Raw genomic sequence first — 19,793 nt, forward strand, 5'->3', positions numbered from 1 at the left:
TGGAAGGATGAGAGTGGATCTTATAGAAACATATAATATCATTAATGGATCGGGCACGCTAGATGCAGGAAACATGTTCCCGATGTTGGAGTTCAAAACCAGGGGCCACAATTTAAGAATAAGGGGTAGGCCATTTGGAACTGAGATGAGGAAAAACTTTTTCACACAGAGAGTTGTGAATTTGCGGAATTCTCTGCCTCAGAAGGCAATGGAAGCCGATTCACTGGATGCATTCAAAAGAGTTAGTTCCACACCAGGACATCGGTTCCCCTCTTCCATTATAGATGAGGCTCTCACTAAGGTCTCCTCGATATCCCGCTGCGCCGCTCTTGTTCCCCCTCCCCCCATTTATAACAAGGCAGAGTCTCCCTTGTCCTCACCATCCACCCCATCAGCCATCACATACAGCAAATAATCCTCCAACATTTTCGCCACCTCCAATGGGATCCCACTTCAGGCCGCATCTTCCCATCTCCACCCCTTTCCACTTTCCGCAGAGACCGTTCCCTCCGAAACCCCCTGGTCAACTCATCCCTTCCCACCCAAACCACCCTCTCCCCAGGTACTTCTCCCTGCAACTGTAGTAGATGCAACACCTGTCCCTTTACCTCCCATCTCGACTCCATCCAAGGACCTAAACAGTCTTTCCAGGTGAGGCAGAGGTTCACTTGCACCTCCTCCAACTTCTACTGCATCCGCTGTTCTGGTCTGTATCTCTACATCGGCGAGACCAAGTGCAGGCTCGGCAATCGTTTCGCTGAACACCTCTGCTCAGTCCGTCTTAACCTACCTGATCTCCTGGTGGCTCAGCACTTCAACTCCCCCTCCCATTCCCAATCAGACCTTTCTGTCCTTGGCCTCCTCCATTGTCAGAGTGAGGCCCAGCGCAAATTGGATGTACAGCACCTCATATTTCGCTTGGGTAGTTTACACCCCAGTGGTATGAACATTGACTTCTCTAACTTCAGCCCTTGCTTTCTCTCTCCATCCCCTCCTCTTTCCCAGTTCTCCCACTAGTCTCACTGTCTCCAACTACATTCTATCTTTGTCCCGCCCACTGACATCAGTATGAAGAAGGGGCTCGACCTGAAACGTCAACCATTCCTTCTCTCCAGAGATGCTGCCTGACCCTCTGAGTTACTCCAGCATTTTGTGTCTACGTTAGATAGAGCTCTTTGGGCTAGTGGAATCAAGGGCTATGGGGGAGAAGGAAGGAATAGGGTACTGATTGTGGATGTTCATTGAATGCTGATTCGAAGGGCCAAATGGCCTACTCCTGCACCTATTGTCTATGTATCTATGTAACATGTTCTGGTCCCCGTTATGTTTATACACAATTTACCAAAGATTGTGTAAGAAGGAACTGCAGGTGCTGGTTTAAACCGAAGAAAGGCACAAAAAGCTGGAGTAACTCAGCAGGACAGGCAGTGTCTCTGGAGTGAGGGAATGGGTGACGTTTTGAGTCGAGACCCTTCTTCAGACTGGTTAGGGATAAGGGAAACGAGATATACAGTAGACGGTGATGTGGAGAGATAAGAACAATGAATGAAAGATGCAAAAAAGTAATGATGATAAAGGGAACAGGCCATTGTTAGCTGTTTGTAGGGTGAAAACACGAAGCTAATGCGACTTGGGTAGGGGAGGGATAGAGAGAAAGGGAATGCCGGGGCTACCTGAAGTGAGAGAAATCATACTTCATATCGCTGGGCTATAAGCTGCCCAACCGAAATATGAGATGCAGTTCCTCCAATTTGCAGTTAGCCTCACTCTGACAATGGAGGAGACCTAGGACAGAAAGGTCAGTGGGAATGGGTAGGAGGATTAAAGTGTCCGGCAACCGGGAGATCAGGTAGATTCAGGCGGGCTGAGCGAAGGTGTACCACAAAATGATCGACCAGCCTGCGTTTGGTCTCGGCGCAGTATAAGAGTCCACATCTTGAACAACGGATACTGTAGATGAGGTTAGAGGAAGTGAATCTCTGCCTAACTTGAAAGGACTGTCGAGGTCCCTGGACATAGTCGAGGGAGGAGGTATAGGGTCAGGTGTTGCATCTTCTGTGGCTGCAGGGGAAGGTACCTGGGGAGATGGTGGTTTGGGTGGGAAGGGATGAGTTAACAAGGGAGTTGCGGAGGGAACGGTGTCTGCCGAAAATGGAAAGTCAAGTCAAGTCAAGTTTATTTGTCACTTACACATACGAGATGTGCAGTGAAATGAAAGTGGCAAAGGGGTGGAGATGGGGAAATGTATCTAGTGGTGGGATCCCGTTGGAGGTGGCGGAAATTACGGAGGATTATGTATGCGACAGCTGATGGGATGGAAGGTAATGACATGGGTAGGGGGAGCTGCGGTGTACCGAGGAGACACAAGTGAGGCCCTTATCTATGATGGGAGAGGGGAACCCCTGTTCCTTAAAGAATGAGACATCTTGGATGTGCTAGCATGGAACACCTCATCTTGGGCGCAGATGCGGCATAGATGGAGGAATTGGGAGTAAGGGGATAGAGTCTTTACAGGAAGCAGGGTGGGAAGAAGTGTAAATGAGATAGTTGTGGGAGTAAGTGGGTTTGTATTACAAAGAATGACAGATGTATAACAACATTCCCCATGTCATCCAAGCTCAATTCAAATAACTCCATGAATCAGAAATTTGCAGACTTGAGTGTTGCTCCAGAGACCCAAGTAGAGCAATCTAAGCTGATGTCTTGACACAATGTCAAGGAACCACTGGAGGGTTGGCAGTGCTGAGGTATCCAGGTAAATTGTAATCGATTGCACGTCACTCATTTTAAAGATAGAGATATTCATATGTCTTAACCAAATGCTTAGCTCTCATTCAATATCACAGAAGTGTGTTAATTGGTTATCACATTGCAAACTGGAGTTGCCATGCTCAAACTGTCTACTGCATTTCCCATGTAATAGCAATGGTTGCATTTCAAAACTATAGATAAGCTATTATGTGCATGGGATGACCCAGGGCCATGACAGTAATTGAACAATTATTAAATAAAAGTGAAATGTCAGAAAAAAAAACCCACTCCTTAGCTCCTTTTTGAAGTTCACTGGACTGAAAAGCTCCAATTGATGGAGTATTATATGTTGTTATATGAACCAAAACAATCCAGGTTCATTCACGATCTGCTGAAGTAGTTCCTCTTGTAAAGCATTGTATGCAGAGCACTCCAAAATACCCTCCCTTTTCACTGAATCAGTTAGGTTTGATTCCTAACCTTCATCCCAGATAATGCTATTGTGGTGAAATTATTTGACTAGTAATCCAAAAAAGCAGGATTAACAATCCAAAAACAAAGTTTAAATCCCACTATATTAACTGTGGATTTTTACTCCTCTAATAATTTTTTTTAAAAAGACTAGTTAGTAATGAAAATCAACCAGAAATTGTAAGGGAGGAAATGATCCCATCATTATTAGATTAGATTAGATTCCTTTATTTGTCATTCAGACCTTTCAGTCTGAATGAAATTTCGTTGCCTGCAGTCATACATATAATAATAAATAACAAAACACACAATAAGCACAAATTAACATCCACCGCAGTGAGTTCACCAGGCACCTCGTCACTGTGATGGAGGCAAAAGTCTTAAAGTCTCTGTCTCTTCCCTCCTTATTTTCCCTCTGCGCTGAGGCGATCCAGGCCTCCGATGTTGTTACCCCACCGGGCGATGGTAAGTCAGTCCCGCGGCTCAACCGAACTCCGCGAACGGGCCGGTTCAAGCTCCGCGGCCCGGGGTGGTCGAAGCTGCCGAAGATGCCGCCCTCCAGTCCAGCAGACGCAGCTGTTGCAGCGAGAGCTCCGTAAAAACAGGTCGCCAACCTGTGACCTGCGAGCTCCCGACGATGTCGTCCACTGGACCGCGGCCGAGCCCCGGATTCAGGTCGCCGCCACCGGGAAGCCGCCTCAGCCACCAGAACGCCGCCTCAGCCCCGAGTCGGGCCACCGCCACCGGAGCACCCCGCCACAGCTCCGAATTCGGCCAGCCTCGCGTTGGTAAGTCCTGGCTGGGTCTGCTTCCGGAGCCTCGAGGTCGGTCGCAGTTGGAGGCCCATTAGGCCTCAGCGCAGACAGAGGCAGAGAAGGGGGATACAACAAAAAGAGTTGCATTCCCCCGAAGATAGATACAAAAAACATGTTTCACCCCCCCCCACACACATAACACAACCTAATAAACTAAAATTTAACTAAAACAAAACAAAAAAACCCAACAACAAAAAGTAAAAACAGACGGACTGCAGGCGAGCCGCAGCTGTTCAACAGCGCGGCCACTTCCGGAATTATGCAGTCTGGCATTTATATGACTCCAGTTACACAATAGTGTAAGTGACTATAAGTGACTATGAATTGCCCACTCTCATTCAAGTGTCTGGTGAATGATATTTAAAGTGGGAAAGCCGTTTCACAGAGAAGTTGAACAGTCACATACCTAGAATCATATGTTCCAGAATCATATTTAGTCTCTTTCATCATAATCACCGGGTATATTCTGTCCTACCAAAAGACCGACTAACTAGATACAGCAGTACAGTAATATACAGGCAGGTGGCAGTAATCACAAGAGTTCCGAGTTGACTATAGACTCTATGGCACTAGGTTTGCAGTCAGTGACAAAATCTAGCACGTGCTGTATATAAGTGTAGTCTAGTCTGGCATTCCAGTACAGTACTGCAGAGTGTGTAGGGAATCATGCTTGCATACCAAAGATAAAGTGCCAAGTTGGTAAAGCTGTAATACAGGGCTATGTGCTTGTTGGGCAGTAAAATCAAAGTATGGATGGTGAAGCTATAATATGGGGCTACATGCATTCTGAACAATAAAACTAGAAAATCCTTGGCAAAGCCCTGCCATCTTCCAACCAATGGAGCCATGTGATACCAAGAAATGCCTGAGAGTAGCATTGTTACAATCCCTGCCATCAGTGGCGCTCCAGATCTGCAGACTGCTGTGCATGGACTCGAGAGGCTTTAGGGGGGGAGGTGAGTAAACTGCAGGTTTTACATTGTTGTCAGGGAGGTTTTTCCTCTTACAACAAGCTTATGATGTAGAGGAAATCCCGTTCTGTCATCCGTTTTTGTTTCATCTCGTTGCTGATCTATTGAATCGCTGGATTTGAAAGTCGGGGCTCAAATTCAAGGCCTTTGAAATCACGGATTGCAAGTTCATGCTAAAACAAAAGGTATATAGGATGTTTATTTAACCTTATATAGTTTTTGGTGTCATTTAATATTAATCTGATGATGCAAAATAAGTTAATTAGGCCCTGATATCGGCAACATGATCATTGTTCATATTGTGTAATTGTCTATCCATGATCGCTATTTTCATGCTAAATATCTGACTAAAAACGTTCACAGTACATACAGATCGGATTGTGGCAGCAGCCATGTTGAACATGGTGGCCCCCATGTTGTATGTGTGTCTGTGTAAAAGGGCCCTTGTGACAAGGCTTGTCCTCGATCACAGCTTTTGACTTAAGTCAATACAAAACAATAGGGAACAAGATACTAATTTCCCCGTATGAAAATGACCATAACCTTTTTAATACTCAAGATATGAAAGTGAATTAGGTAAATAAGTTTTTTTTTATACTTAATCTGATGGGATAAATTACAGGCTTGTTTTTTTTTTTAATCTCAAAATGTTGTAACATTCCTACTGAGAGCGCTGAGTACAGCTGAAGCTGTGGAACTAGTCTCAATCCAGCTATTGGCCTGAAGACGTGCTCAAGGTGGAAGATGCCTTGTAGAAAGAAAAATAGTTGTGGTTAATGGAAGTCAATTATTCCAGCCCGATCAGATTGCCCTGAGAATCTCCTGCAAGTTTCCTAGGATAATCTGTCTTCTGCTGCTTCATCAATGACTTTCCTTCAAACATCAAGTCAAATGTGTGGGTCATGTTAACAAATGCATAATATTCCATTGGGACCTTCTCTGAAAATGAAATGCATGCCTGCATGCTCCACAGCCTGCATAACATTCAGGTAAGGCTGATAATAGTCATTGTAATCCCTTGCTCAGACGACTCCAACATAGCCTCCTGCATCCAGGTCTTCTGTCACTGAGATGGTCAAAGGCAGCAGTCAAAAGTGGTCAGCAAACATGGCAACACCATCACCTACAAGATCCCCTCTAAGTTAAACATTTTCCTGAATTAGAAATACATAGCAGTTCCTTCATTAAAATAACTATTTTAAAGCAAGTAATTTACTTTACTATATATTGGGTGTGTGTACATTTTCCTTGAGGATGAATGAATTACGCCATATTTGTGAAAGCTCAGTGAATGAACTGGCAACTGACCATTTTCTCTTTTTAGCCATCAAGCTCATCTGACAGTGAAGTTCCAGAAAATGAAGTAGTCCCTGGAAGTGGTGCAGAAGAGGACAAACAAGTGAGTGATGAAGAATCTGACAAGGACAGCATTGAACAAAGTAGCATCAAGCAGAAGCCGCAACTTCCAAAGGTAAATACTTAGGAACTCAGCGATGCAGCAGTCCATTCATTACTTTTCTAAATATGTATATTTATGGATGATCTCCTGCCACCTTCTAACCACCATTTCTTTTAGTCCCTTGTCTCCTGGACTTGATGATTCAGGCTGTTGAATGGCATCACTTTGGTGAGGGAAATGGACCAATGACGTTTCAGGTTGAGTCCCTTCATCTGGACTGAAAGGGTAGACGGGAATTTGCAGGACCATTGCAGTTCTCATTAAACAGAATATAAATGTATTTGATTTGTGTATTGCTTGAGGATTTTGACATAATGGAGTTCCTCCAGTAGTTTTTTTTACGCGAGATTTCCATTGAAGAAAAACAGCACGTCTGCCAAATGATAGCTTTGCATTTCAAATGTGTACAGTTTATCTAATCACAAAATGGAAGACAAACTGTTTTACAGAACCAAACAAAACACAATGTATGCGAATGCCTTGTATACAAAGCACTTTTGCAATAAAAATATAGAAACATAGAAAATAGGTGCAGTAGGCCATTCGGCCCTTCGAGCCTGCACCGCCATTCAATATGATTATGGCTGATCATCCAACTCAGCATCCTGTACCTGCCTTCTCTCCATACCCCCTAATCCCTTTAGCCACAAGGGCCACATCTAACTCCCTCTTAAATATAGTCAATGAACTGGCCTCAACTACCTTCTGTGGCAGAGAATTCCAGAGATTTACCACTCTCTGTGTGAAAAATGTTTTTCTCATCTCGGTCCTAAAAGATTTCCTCCTTATCCTTAAACTGTGACCTCTTGTTCTGGACTTCCCCAACATCGGGAACAATCTTCCTACATCTAGCCTGTCCAACCCCTTAAGAATGTTGTAAGTTTCTATAAGATCCTCCCTCAATCTTCTAAATTCTAGCGAGTACAAGCCGAGTCTATCCAGTCTTTCTTCATATGAAAGTCCTGACATCCCAGGAATCAGTCTGGTGAACCTTTTCTGTACCCCCTCTATGGCAAGAATGTCTTTCCTCAGATTAGGAGACCAAAACTGTACGCAATACTCCAGGTGTGGTCTCACCAAGACCCTGTACAACTGCAGTAGAACCTCCCTCTTCCTATACTCAAATCCTTTTGCTATGAATGCTAACATACCATTCGCTTTCTTCACTGCCTGCTGCACCTGCATGCCTTCTTTCAATGACTAGTGTACCATTACACCCAGGTCTCGTTGCATCTCCCATTTTCCTAATCGGCCACCATTCAGATAATAGTCTACTTTCCTGTTTTTGCCACCAAAGTGGATAACCGCACATTTATCCACATTATACTGCATCTGCCATGCATTTGCCCACTAACCCAGCCTATCCAAGTCACCTTGCAGCCTCCTAGCATCCTCCTCACTGCTAACCCTGCCCCCCAGCTTTGTGTCATCCGCAAACTGGGAGATGTTGCATTCAATTCCCTCGTCCAAATCATTAATATATATTGTAAATAGCTGGGGTCCCAGCACTGAGCCTTGCGGTACCCCACTAGTCACTGCCTGCCATTCTGAAAAGGGCCCGTTTACTCCTACTCTTTGCATCTTGTCTGCCAGCCAATTCTCTATCCACATCAACACTGAACCAGCAATAACATGTGCTTTAAGTTTGTATACTAATTTCTTATGTGGGACCTTGTCGAAAGCCTTCTGAAAGTCCAGATATAACACATCCACTGGTTCTCCCTTATCCACTCTACTAGTTACATCCTCGAAAAATTCTATAAGGTTCGTCAGACATGATTTACCTTTCATAAATCCATGCTGACTTTGTCCAATGATTTCACCACTTTCTAAATGTGCTCCTATCCCATCTTTAATAACTGACTCTAGCAGTTTCCCCACTACCGATGTTAGACTAACTGGTCTGTAATTCCCCGTTTTCTCTCTCCCTCCCTTTTTAAAAAGTGGGGTTACATTAGCTACCCTCCAATCTTCAGGAACTACTCCAGAATCTAAAGAGTTTTGAAAAATCATCACTAATGCATCCACTATTTCTGGGGCTACTTCCTTAAGTACTCTGGGATGCAGCCTATCTGGCCCTGGGGATTTATCGGCCTTTAGTCCATTCAATTTACCTAACACCACTTCTCGGCTAACCTGGATTTCACTCAGTTCCTCCATCTCATTTGACCCCCGGTTTCTTGCTATTTCCTGCAGATTATTTATGTCTTCCTTAGTGAAGACAGAACCAAAGTAGTTATTCAATTGGTCTGCCATGCCCTTGTTCCCCATGATCAATTCACCTGTTTCTGACTGCAAGGGACCTACATTTGTTTTTCCTAATCTTTTTTTCTCTTCACATATTTATAAAAACTTTTGCAGTCAGCTTTTGTTCCCTGCCAGTTTTCTTTCATAATCTATTTTCCCTTTCCTAATTAAGCCCTTTGTCCTCCTCTGCTGGACTCTGAATTTCTCCCAGTCCTCTGGTAGGCTGCTTTTTCTGTCTAATTTGTATGCTTCATCTTTTGTTTTGATACTATCCCTGATTTCCCTTGTTATCCACAGATGCACCACCTTCCCTGATTTATTCTTTTGCCAAACTGGGATGAACAATTCTTGTAGTTCATCCATGCAGTCTTTAAATGCCTTCTATTGCATATCCACCGTCAACCCTTTAAGAATCAATTGTCAGTCTATCTTGGCCAATTCACGTCTCATACCCTCAAAGTTACCTTTCTTTAAGTTCAGAACCCTTGTTTCTGAATTAATTATGTCACTCTCCATCTTAATGAAGAACTCAACCATATTAGGGTCACTCTTGCCCAAGGGGGCACGTACAACAAGACTGCTAACTAACCCTTCCTCATTACTCAATACTCAGTCTAAAATAGCCTGCTCTCTCATTGGTTCCTCTACATGTTGGTTTAGAAAAACTCCCGCAAACATTCCAAGAAATCCTCTTCCTCAGCACCCCTGCCAATTTGATTCACCCAATCTATATGTAAAGTGAAGTCACACATTATAACTGTTTTACCTTTGTTGCACGCATTTTTAATTTCCTATTTGATGCTATCCCCAACTCCACTACTACTGTTAGGTTGCCTGTACACAACTCCTACTAGCGTTTTCTGCCCCTTAGTGTTTCGCAGCTCTACCCATATCGATTCCACATCCTCCAAGCTAATGTCCTTCCTTTCTATTGTGTTAATCTCCTCTCTAACCAGCAACGCTACCCCACCTCCTTTTCCTTTCTGTCTATCCCTCCTGAATATTGAATATCCCTGGATGTTCAGCTCCAAGCCTTGGTCACCCTGGAGCCATGTCTCCGTGATCCCAACTATATCATAGTCATTAATAGCTATCTGCACATTCAACTCATCCACCTTACTACGAATGCTCCTTGCATTGAGACACAAAGCCTTCAGGCTTATTTTTACAACACTCTTACCCCTTATACAATTATGTTGAAAAGTGGCCCTTTTTGATTTTTGCCCTAGATTTGTCTGCCTGCCACTTTTACTTTTCACCTTGCTACCTATAACTTCTACCCTCATTTTACATCCCTCTGTCTCTCTGCTCACACAATTAAGAAACCCTTTCCCTTTAACTCCATCCTCGACTAAATATATAATAGCATTTTTTTAGATTTTTGGGGAATAAAGAGGCTGAAAATGAGTAAAAATTTATAACTTGCACTGTACCTTCTCAGTGTTCTTTGCCAGAACGTTATCAGACAAATGCATGGTCAAAAGAGGAGTGTACTAAAAAGCACTTTTAGAAGCGGAGGTGTAAATATGAGGGTGAAGAGATTCGTAGCCGAAGCATCCAACACCAATAATGTAGTGATTACATTTGTGAATCATTTAGAATTGGTGCACTGTTACAATCTATTAGGATTGTGAGGGTGGAAGAAGTTTCAAAAATGTAAACTTTATTAACATTTGATATCAAGCCAAACTGGGAAGCAACCGTGGTCAGTAAAATGGGAGAGAACGGCGAATCGCTGAAATATCATTATTAAAGTTTGAAATAGTTTTATGGAGGATGAAAGGTGGGAGGTCTGTGTTGTGTAATGAGACCCATATACAGGAGTAATAATTCATAGTCTTTATTTTAACACAAACGGAGGAAACATTACATGCTATCGTCTCCATGGTCAGCATCTAGTCTGAATGAGAGTGTCGTGCTGTATTAATAGTCCAGGGTAGGGATGATGATCTGGGCTGGACCATATATGGAATGTGCAGCATGCGTAATATGTGTGGTAATAGATATAGTAAAGGCAGACTAATATGATTCATCTGTATTAGAAACTTCTTCTTCCTCGTGTCCGGCCATCTTCCATATGACGTCTTTCCGGTCGGTCAGTGACGGTTGCCGGTCGGTAGTTGCAGAATTGGCTACTTCAGTCAGTCACTGTGGTACAGTTTCTGTCATCAGCACTGCCCAGGATGCGCCACGTGGAGGCTTCTGCTTGCATCCTGGTGTATTAGAATAGGAACAGGTGACAATTTCATCAGCAAAGGAGCTGAATCAGAGGTGAAAATATAATGTTTCAAAGATTGAGGGAAATAGTCTTGGTGAGGGAGCGGTGGTGTGGTCACAAGCTCATTTTGTGTTTGTACAAGATAGTAGCACTGTAAATGGCCTGACTGAGCTAATGGTTTGGTTAGGCCTCTGTAATCAAGTGCTTTCCTGCACCTTCAATACTCTTGGCACTCAATCACTGCTGTCATAAAACCAGGATGACAAACCAAAGGTAATAATTGGTGACTTGAATGGTTATAGCGTGGACCACTTCGGTCTGACTTTCCCACACCGACCAGCGTGTCCCATCTACACTGGTCCTACCTGCCCACGTTTGGGGCATATCCCTCTAAACCTATCCTATCCATATACCTGTCTAAATGTTTCTTAAACATTATGGTAATACCTGCCTTAACTACCTCCTCTGCAACCTCATTCCATACACCCAACACCCTATGTGTGTAAAAAAAAAAAGTAACCTTCATGTTTATTTTCCCCCCTCATCTTACACCTATGTCCCCTGGTTCTCGAGTCCCCTACTCTGGACAAGAGATTCCGTGAGTTTACCTGATCTATTCCTCTCATGATTTTGTACACCTCCATGAGATCACCCCTCTTCTTTCTGCGCTCCAAGGAATAGAATCCTACTCTGCTCAACCTCTCTCTTTAGCTCCAGCCCTTAAGTCCTGACGATATCATCGTAAGTCATCTCTATGCCCTTTCCAGTTTGACAACATCTTTCCTATAACATAGTGCCCTAAACTGAACACAATACTCTAAATGTGGCTTCACCAACGTCTTATACAACTGCAACAAGACCTCCCAACTTCTACACTCAACACTCTGACTGATGAAGGCCAATGTGCTGAAAGCCTTTTTGACCAACGTACTTACATGTGACATCACTTTCAAGGAACTATGTACCTGCACTCCTAGATCCCTCTACAACATTCCATTGAGACCTATCTTTCACTGTGTAAAGTGTATGGGTGACCGATGACCGGCGTGGACTCGGTGGCCTGGGGGGTCTTTTTCCATGCTGTATCTCTAAACGAAACTAAATGCGAGGAGGAATATTTAGGAAAATGAGACGAGCCCTGTATGCTTCTAGGTTTTTAATCTAATTTTGGGTTGAAGGCAATTAAAAATGTGTATCCGGAGGTAGAAGTGCTGAGAAATCGTGAACTCTATTTACTATCAATGACTGAATCATTCCAATTGAACTGCACACAAAAGATAAGTGGCGTGTTTTTTCCTGCTTTGTTTTAATCAGTTGCTATGTTAAAGATATTGCATCCAAACAATCTATAAACATTCTAATCATCAGGCAAGAGAATTAATTTTGTCACATTTAAAATTGATAGCAACCGGCTCCAAAGCGTGCTCGTAAATCGAGTGATGAGGATGAGGTGGTGGAAGATGAAAGTGGCTCCAATTCGCTTGAGGAGAATTCTGAAGCAAGTTCGTCAGAGTCTGAGAAAAACAGTGACCAAGTAAATATGAACAAGTTAAAGACTCATTCAATGCAGGGAAAATAGCTACAAGGCATCGTAATAAAATTCTACCCATTTCCATTTGTGTCCCACTTTTATTAATTAGCCATCTTTTTGCATAGCTACAATCTTCCCATCCTCGCCTGTAATGGAATGGAAAGCTATTTATTGTCATTCAAACCTAGGTTTGAACAAAATTACATTTACTACAGTTTTTTACATTAAACTGTAGTAATTTTTTTTTTACAAAAAAACCCAAGACCCACACTTAACACAGTTTACAAAACATCCATCACAGTGAGTCTCCAACACCTCCTCACTGTGATGGAAGGCAAAGTCTTATCTCTTCCCTTTATTCTTAACCCGCGGTCCAACTGCAGCGTCGAGGCGAACTGGGGCTCCGATGTTAAAGCCTCCCGCTTGGTAGGATGGTAAGTCCTGTGGCCATTTAGCCACGCCGGGTGATGTTAGGTCCCAGCTCCGTGTCCTTTAAACCTCGCGGATCAAGCAGACCAACCAGTGGTCCAGTAGTCCAACTGCAGCGTCTAGGCGAACTGGGGCTCCGATGTTGGAGCCCCCGGTGACGATGGTAAGTCCCCGTGGCCACTAACCTGCACCGGGCGATGTTAGGCCACGCTCCGTGTCCTTTCAAACCCGCGATTCCAGCGGGAGAAGCTGCCGTTGCGGGAGCTCCGAAACGCGGTCTCCCCCCAGGGACCAGGAGCTCCTGATGTTCCTGTCCACTGGGCCTGCAGCCGGAGCTTCCGAAGCTCCAAAGTCGGGTCGCAGCCGCGTGCCACCACAGCTCTCCCCGCTCTGAAGACGGCCAGCTATGCGTTGTCAGCTCCGCGACTGGAGCTCTCAGGTTGGTCCCGACCGGAGGTCACCGCCGGCTCCTCGATGTTAGGCCCAACGACCCCGGAGACCCGACAGGGAAAAAGTTGGGTCCCCGTACAGGGAAGAGATTAAACGGTTTCCCCCACATATACACAGCTAAAAAATAATAAAAACTAAACTCAAAACATACATTTAACAAGACGAAAATTAAAAAAAAGACGGACGACTGTAGTCGAGCCGCTGCCGTTAGGCGCCGCCACCAACCCATCCTCGCCTGTAATCTAAACCCCTTCATGCTTGTATAGAATTCTCAGGCTGTCATGTTGACTCATTTGAGTTCAACTGGTGTGTGACTAAACCATACGGCACAGTTTGCAGTTGATCTCAGACTTCTACTGAGATAATACCGAATTTCCTCTGGCTAGACTTGACACTTCTGAATTACCTACTTTGCTATCCCATGACCCGTGAAAAATTGTCAGTGAGAGAAAGTACTGACAAACTTGACTATTTATAAATTGATTGTCGTTATTGTGATGAACTTTTACTCTATTGCTATCAGCGCAGTATTTTAATTTAGATAAGTTTAGAGATACAGTGCAGAAACCGGCCCTTTGTCCCATTGGGTCTGCGCCTTTGTCCCATCGGGTCAGCGATCCCCATAAACTAACACTATCCTACAAACGAATGACAATTTTTTCAGAGCCAATTAACCTCCAAACGTGTACGTCTTTCGAGTGAGGGAGGAAACCAGAACACCCGGGGAAAACGTATGCAGGTCACAGGGAGAATGTACAAGCTCCGTACAGACAGCACCCGTAGTCTCAGCTACTGTGCTGCCACAGTAGCTGAGAACAATGTTGAGGGAGTCGGGATTATGATTTTTTTCTTTCACATTTTACTCATTAGGAATTCACACCAGAAAAGAAAATAATTTCCAGAACACCTCGAAGAGGACCTGCAACTGGGAGGAAGAAAAAGGTAAAGCTGTCCTTTTAGACTGGTAACATTTCTGTCTGTGATAGCATAAATATGTGAAGATGGGAGATTCGATGATACTTTCTTGTCATGACTAATGATATAACTATATTTATGACATATGGCTAATTAAATAACTGCCCAAGGACATTTTTCTTTTTTAGGCCTGTAAATTGCAAGATGAAAAAAATTTGGCTGTAAATTCTGTTATGAGAAATTGCACACCTTTTGTGGTGGATTTATTTGCCATTGTCCAGTGCATCTAAAAGTGTCTATTATCTATACAGCTGTAGGCTAAGCAACAGAAAGGATTCTGCTGCTCTGGCACTGGTGACACAAATGATTGATTCTTCTGGAGGCTTAATATTTTTTAACTAACTTTCTTGTGTGGTTGGGCATATTTTTAAATATTTTCAAAATAAAAAAGAAAATACTATTTTACTGTGTAACTGGCAGAATGCATGAAGTTTGTCAGTATGGTGACATATTTTCCAAAATGCCTATAGAAGCATGATATATAGCTCATGAGGTGTACCAGCGTTTATTTCTGTTCTATACCCACTTCTCAGAAATTCAGTAGCACCTGACATATTTGGCACTTTGTTCTTCGCTGTTACAGGTTGTACAAGAGAAATCTGGTAAATTCAGTGCGATTGAGGATTGGAAGGCCGTGGGGCTGAAGGTTGGAGAGCGTGGGGAGTAACCATGTGAATCTAAAGTGGGGAAGATCAGCTGCCAGTGGGGGCAGGGAAGGATTAGGATTTGGCATGGTCCTGTTAGTTGGTTGGGGGGGCGGTAGGGCTACAATTGGTGGAGGGGAGGGAGGTTTGGATAGAATAGAATGGGGATTGAAAGAGCCAGTGGCTTAAAATGGACCTGAGTTAAGTTTCTATCAATGGCATGCGATCTGCTCCCTATAACTCGCTTGGAAATGGGTCTTGCCAGTGTTGGGAGGGGTGGCCTGCAGCCAATAGCAAGATCAAATGCAACTTCCTGATATGCACTGTGTTGTTTGACCCTACTCTGTATTCTGGGGTTGTGTGTGATAAATGGCAGAGTAACGAACAACCCAAAATGAAAATAGCAGACTTATCAACTTTGTCCTCACACGACACAGCTATTTACAATCAAATGTGGATTGTGAGATCTAATTTATGGATAAATGTTCAAGTCGTTTTCTTGCCCTAAGTTACTCCCATGTGGTGGACTGGCCTATGTTAATGAAAGGGCTTAAACCAATTAAGCACATTTTTTAAGATGGTGAGTAAAATTGCCACCCCTCAAACTATTAATGAAATAAAAATAGTTATTAAAAAACAAATAAACCTGAAGATGCTGTACTGATTCATTGAAGATTTTCTTTGCAATTCTACATTTGAATTTTATTTGTAATCTTAACAATGGCCTAATTGGCCTAACATTAAGCACTTTTTCCCCAAATTTCAGAGCGTGTGCAAACAAACTCTGTTGTATTATAAACCTGCTCTCCATGTGCTTAAGAAATGAATTTCCCTTGCAGCTTGAACATTTTTATATGTTCTAGTCAAATAAAGAGTGAAAGATTTTATACTGGACTTTGCCCTTCCCACAAGATGCTCCATTTTCTCTGTGTATCCTGTAACTACATCACTATTTCAAATAACTCCCACTATGATGAAGAGTTCAATGTAAGGAAATGGTAGAACCACACCTTATTTTGATTTTTCTCATCTGATTTAACCAAACTATTTGGGGAAATGTATGTTTTTAACTCTTTTTGTGTAAAACTTTCAACTATAACTTGCATATTTTTTTGCTTGCAGTTTATTAAATTTTTATATAACTTAGAACTTTTGAATGAGGAAAATCAACTGACCATTCCTACTTTAGCTCCTACCATTAACATGATAACCCTCCAATTCATACATGCAGTTAATAAGTGTGCAACACTGGTATCATTTTTGAATTTGATCTGAATTTCAATCACATCCAATCTTGAGCAAAATCTTTACATTTGCCATTCTGCAAACTTATCTTGACCATTACCCTTGCCTTGTTATCGTGACTTATCCAATGCCTTTTCCAATCAGCCATCCTGATCTTGTCTACGTAGACCCTATTTTTCATAATTCTATGCTTGTTTCCTGTACCCCTTTAAATCTTTTCTAACTTTATGGCAATGCCACTACAGTGAACAAATTCAAATGTCTCCACATCCTTGTTGCTCCAAGCTGCTTCTTTAATGACCTAACCTCTTCCCTTTTCGTTTGTGGTCTCCATGCATGTCCTGGCAATCTGTCTCTCTGTTGCATTATTGGGGGCCTTTATTATCATGACCTTATTGGAACTAGTGCATTAACTCTTCATATATTGTGCCACTGCACCTTTAATGATCCCTGAAGTTCTCTTGGGTTATTAGTTGGTCAATTTTTGAGTGATTTGCAGAAGTTTCTGACTTTAAAAAATAGATTAGTTGGCTAAGTAGTCATGATTTTCTTTTTAAAACGTTATAGAAGTATGATTCTGAAGAGGACCAGGAAAATAATGAGGATGAAGAAGAAGAAGAAGAAGAAGAAGAAGAAGAGAAGAAGAAGCACATAGAAGTGAAGGAAGATGATGATGATGAAGACTACAAGAGGGAATCTGATTCTGAAGACTCCATAAAGAAACCTGTCAGAGGCAGAAAACCAGGTACTGCGGTGAAGGCTAATACTAGTAGTTTCTACTTTTGCGCCCTGGCATTGACTAGGTATGCCAATAATCAGTGCTTTAGTTGTTGCGTAATGGTTAAACAATTGGCTGGAGTTTGATGACAATTGTCAGCAGATTTATGTTGAAGCACCCCACATTGTTTTGAAACAGTTGAGTTTGCTGTACAGATGAGCTTCACATTACCGGGGGGGGGGGGGGGGGGGGGGGGGGTGGGGTCGCACTCCTAGAGAGCGGGCTGTACTGAGGTTTTATTCGTAACACAAAACCAGCGCCAAAATCGGAGATTTTCAAAGGCAACATTTCCGATTTGTACGTATATCACCAGGGAGAACCAATAATTTGTTGATGGCAGCAAGTTCTGGCGCATTAAATCAATTTATTTTGAGTTCTATCACAAATATTAGAACCTATATTCTATTTTCCTCTGGTACAGAAATTAAATAAAACAAAACTCTTTCATAGATGATGTGCAGCTTGATTTTGATGTTTTAAAATATCTGCATCTTTCTTATGTTGGTAGTATAAGAGGTGAAATTGTATTATTTAATCTAGTGAACAACATATGCACGTCAAATTAATCCAGTTTATATATGTCCTTATCCTTCTCTTCAGCAGCTCAAAAGAAAACTCCTAAACCACGAGGCAGGAAGCCAAAAGTTGAGAGGTTACCGTCTGTTTCTAGCAGCCTCAGGTCAGTAACATGGCTGAGAACATTTCATTTGGCACATAGACTAGTGTGAATTACCAAAATATTTAGTCATTCATACTAGCTTAGATGAAAAATGAAATGATAATATGGCCTATAATAAGATGTATATTAATATAAATTATGGAATAACATTTTATACATTGTAAATGTTTAACTACCTGTCGACCATGTTTGGCCTTATTGAAGATGCTGTTTCTGTATGGACAAGTCATTGATAACAAGTTAGATGAACGGGTTTGATCTCATACACCATTAATGGGTTTAATCTCATACACCAGAGATGCAGTTACATTTTAACCAAATATTCCAAAGAATTTAATGATTAGATAGGAAGGAAAAAGAGAGAAGAGTATGGCTTATCAGAGTAATGACCAATAATGTTTGTCTAGAATTAGGATCAGTAAGAGATAACCAGGGGTCAAAAGAACACTGGTGGGAATACTAGATGCAGCAGCAACAGTGTTAGCAAGAACAATAATCAATAATTAAGAAAGAGCAAAGGTAATGCAACTATTCTGGGAGATTTTAATATTCATATAAAATGAGCAAAGTAGTGTGTGCAGTTTTGGTCTCCTAATTTAAGGAAAGAAATCCGTGCTATTGAGGCAGTGCAGCAAAGGTTCACGATGTTAATCCCAGGGATGGCGGGACTGTCATATGAGGAAAGATTGGAAAGACTGGGCTTGTATTCACTGGAATTTAGAAGGATGAGAGGGTATCTTATAGAAACGTATAAAATTGTAAAAGGACTGGACAAGCTAGATGCAGGAAAAATGTTCCCAATGTTGGAAATCTAGAACCAGGGGCCACGGTTTAAGAATAAAGGGAAGGCCATTTTAAACTGAGATGAGAAAACTTTTTTACCCTGAGAGTTGTGAATTTGTGGAACTCTGTGCCACAGACGGCAGTAGAGGCCAATTCACTGGATGAATTTAACAGAGAGTTAGATAGAGCTCCAGGGGCTAGCGGAATCAAGGAATATATGGGTAGAAGGCAGGCACGGGGTTACTGATTGTGAATGATCAGCCATGATCACAATGAATGTGGTGCTGGCTCGAAGGGCCAAATGGCCTCCTGCACCCATTTTCTATGTTTCTTTGTTAACTTTACAAATGTAGATTGAAGGATGAGTGAATAAAATATATTCAGGACAGTTTCCTGGACCGTAACTTCATGGAATCAATATGGAATACATCTTGCCGCGCTTTTGCCCTTGAGGGTTACATCATTTTTCCAGGCACGAAAGGCTTTCCTTTTCTTGGAGATGATCTGTTCTATCTCCGTGTCGTTCTCGTCAAACTAGTCCTGGTGTTCTCTGGACTTGCACTCGTGGATATATTTACAGGTATCAAGGATGGTGGATTTGAGCTGGCTCCAGTGCCCTTCAATGTCATCAGGATATTCCTGTTGGATGCTTTCCCCATGAGATGCCTGAAGTCACTGCTGGGTGGCAGTTTCCTCCAGGCTTTCAAAGTTCAGCCTTGGCCGGGTCTGCTTTGTTTGAATCCTCCTCTTCCACTTCAGTTTGATGGACATCATGGAGCGGATGAGGCGATGATCTGTCTAGCAGTTATCTGCATCGAACATGGTCCTTGTTCACGTCCCTGGCTCGTACAATGACATAGTCAATGAGATGCCACTATTTGGTGCGTGGGTGTCTCCAAGATGTTTTAAGTTTGTTTTTCTGGCGAAAGAGGGTGTTAGTGATGATGAGGTTGTGCTGAGCACATTTGCTGAGAAGCAGAGCTCCATTGGAGTTGGTGTTCCCAATGCCTTCCTTTCCTATGGTACCCTTCCAGAGGTGTTGGTCCTGGGCGACCCTGGCATTGAAGTCTCCTAGGAGAATAATCTTATCCTCCCTGGGGATTTTAGACAGTGTCTAGTCCAAGCAGGCACAGGTCTCTTTTGCTTCCTCCTCAGAGTCTAAAGTAGGGGCATAGGCACTCACAGCTGTTGCCATCTGGTTGTTGGCAAGCACCAGATGGATGGTCATGAGACGCTCACTGGTTCCCACAGGAAGTTCAGAGAGGTGGATGATGAGCTGGTTCCTGATGGCAAACCCAACACCATGGAATCTGGGCTCAGCAGCAGCTTTTCCTTTCCAGAAGAAAG

General features: G+C 42.8%; 1 protein-coding gene across 6 annotated transcripts in view; it reads left to right on the plus strand.

The window, feature by feature from the left end:
• hdgfl2 (HDGF like 2) overlaps positions 1 to 19,793 on the plus strand; it is a 61,658-nt gene that overhangs the window by 17,542 nt on the left and 24,323 nt on the right. For 4 of the 6 annotated variants that reach the window (XM_055658264.1, XM_055658263.1, XM_055658267.1 and 1 more), the window contains 6 exons: positions 6,333 to 6,479; positions 12,338 to 12,466; positions 14,213 to 14,284; positions 14,901 to 14,963; positions 16,774 to 16,951; positions 17,585 to 17,663. In XM_055658264.1, the coding sequence (XP_055514239.1) occupies positions 6,333 to 6,479; positions 12,338 to 12,466; positions 14,213 to 14,284; positions 14,901 to 14,963; positions 16,774 to 16,951; positions 17,585 to 17,663 (668 nt within the window). The remainder of the gene's footprint in view (positions 1 to 6,332; positions 6,480 to 12,337; positions 12,467 to 14,212; positions 14,285 to 14,900; positions 14,964 to 16,773; positions 16,952 to 17,584; positions 17,664 to 19,793) is intronic. The other 2 variants (XM_055658265.1, XM_055658268.1) reach the window with 2 other exon arrangements.

The sequence above is a fragment of the Leucoraja erinacea genome, chromosome 29 (assembly GCF_028641065.1).
Source record: "Leucoraja erinacea ecotype New England chromosome 29, Leri_hhj_1, whole genome shotgun sequence".
In the NCBI taxonomy this organism is placed as follows: Eukaryota; Metazoa; Chordata; class Chondrichthyes; order Rajiformes; family Rajidae; genus Leucoraja; species Leucoraja erinaceus.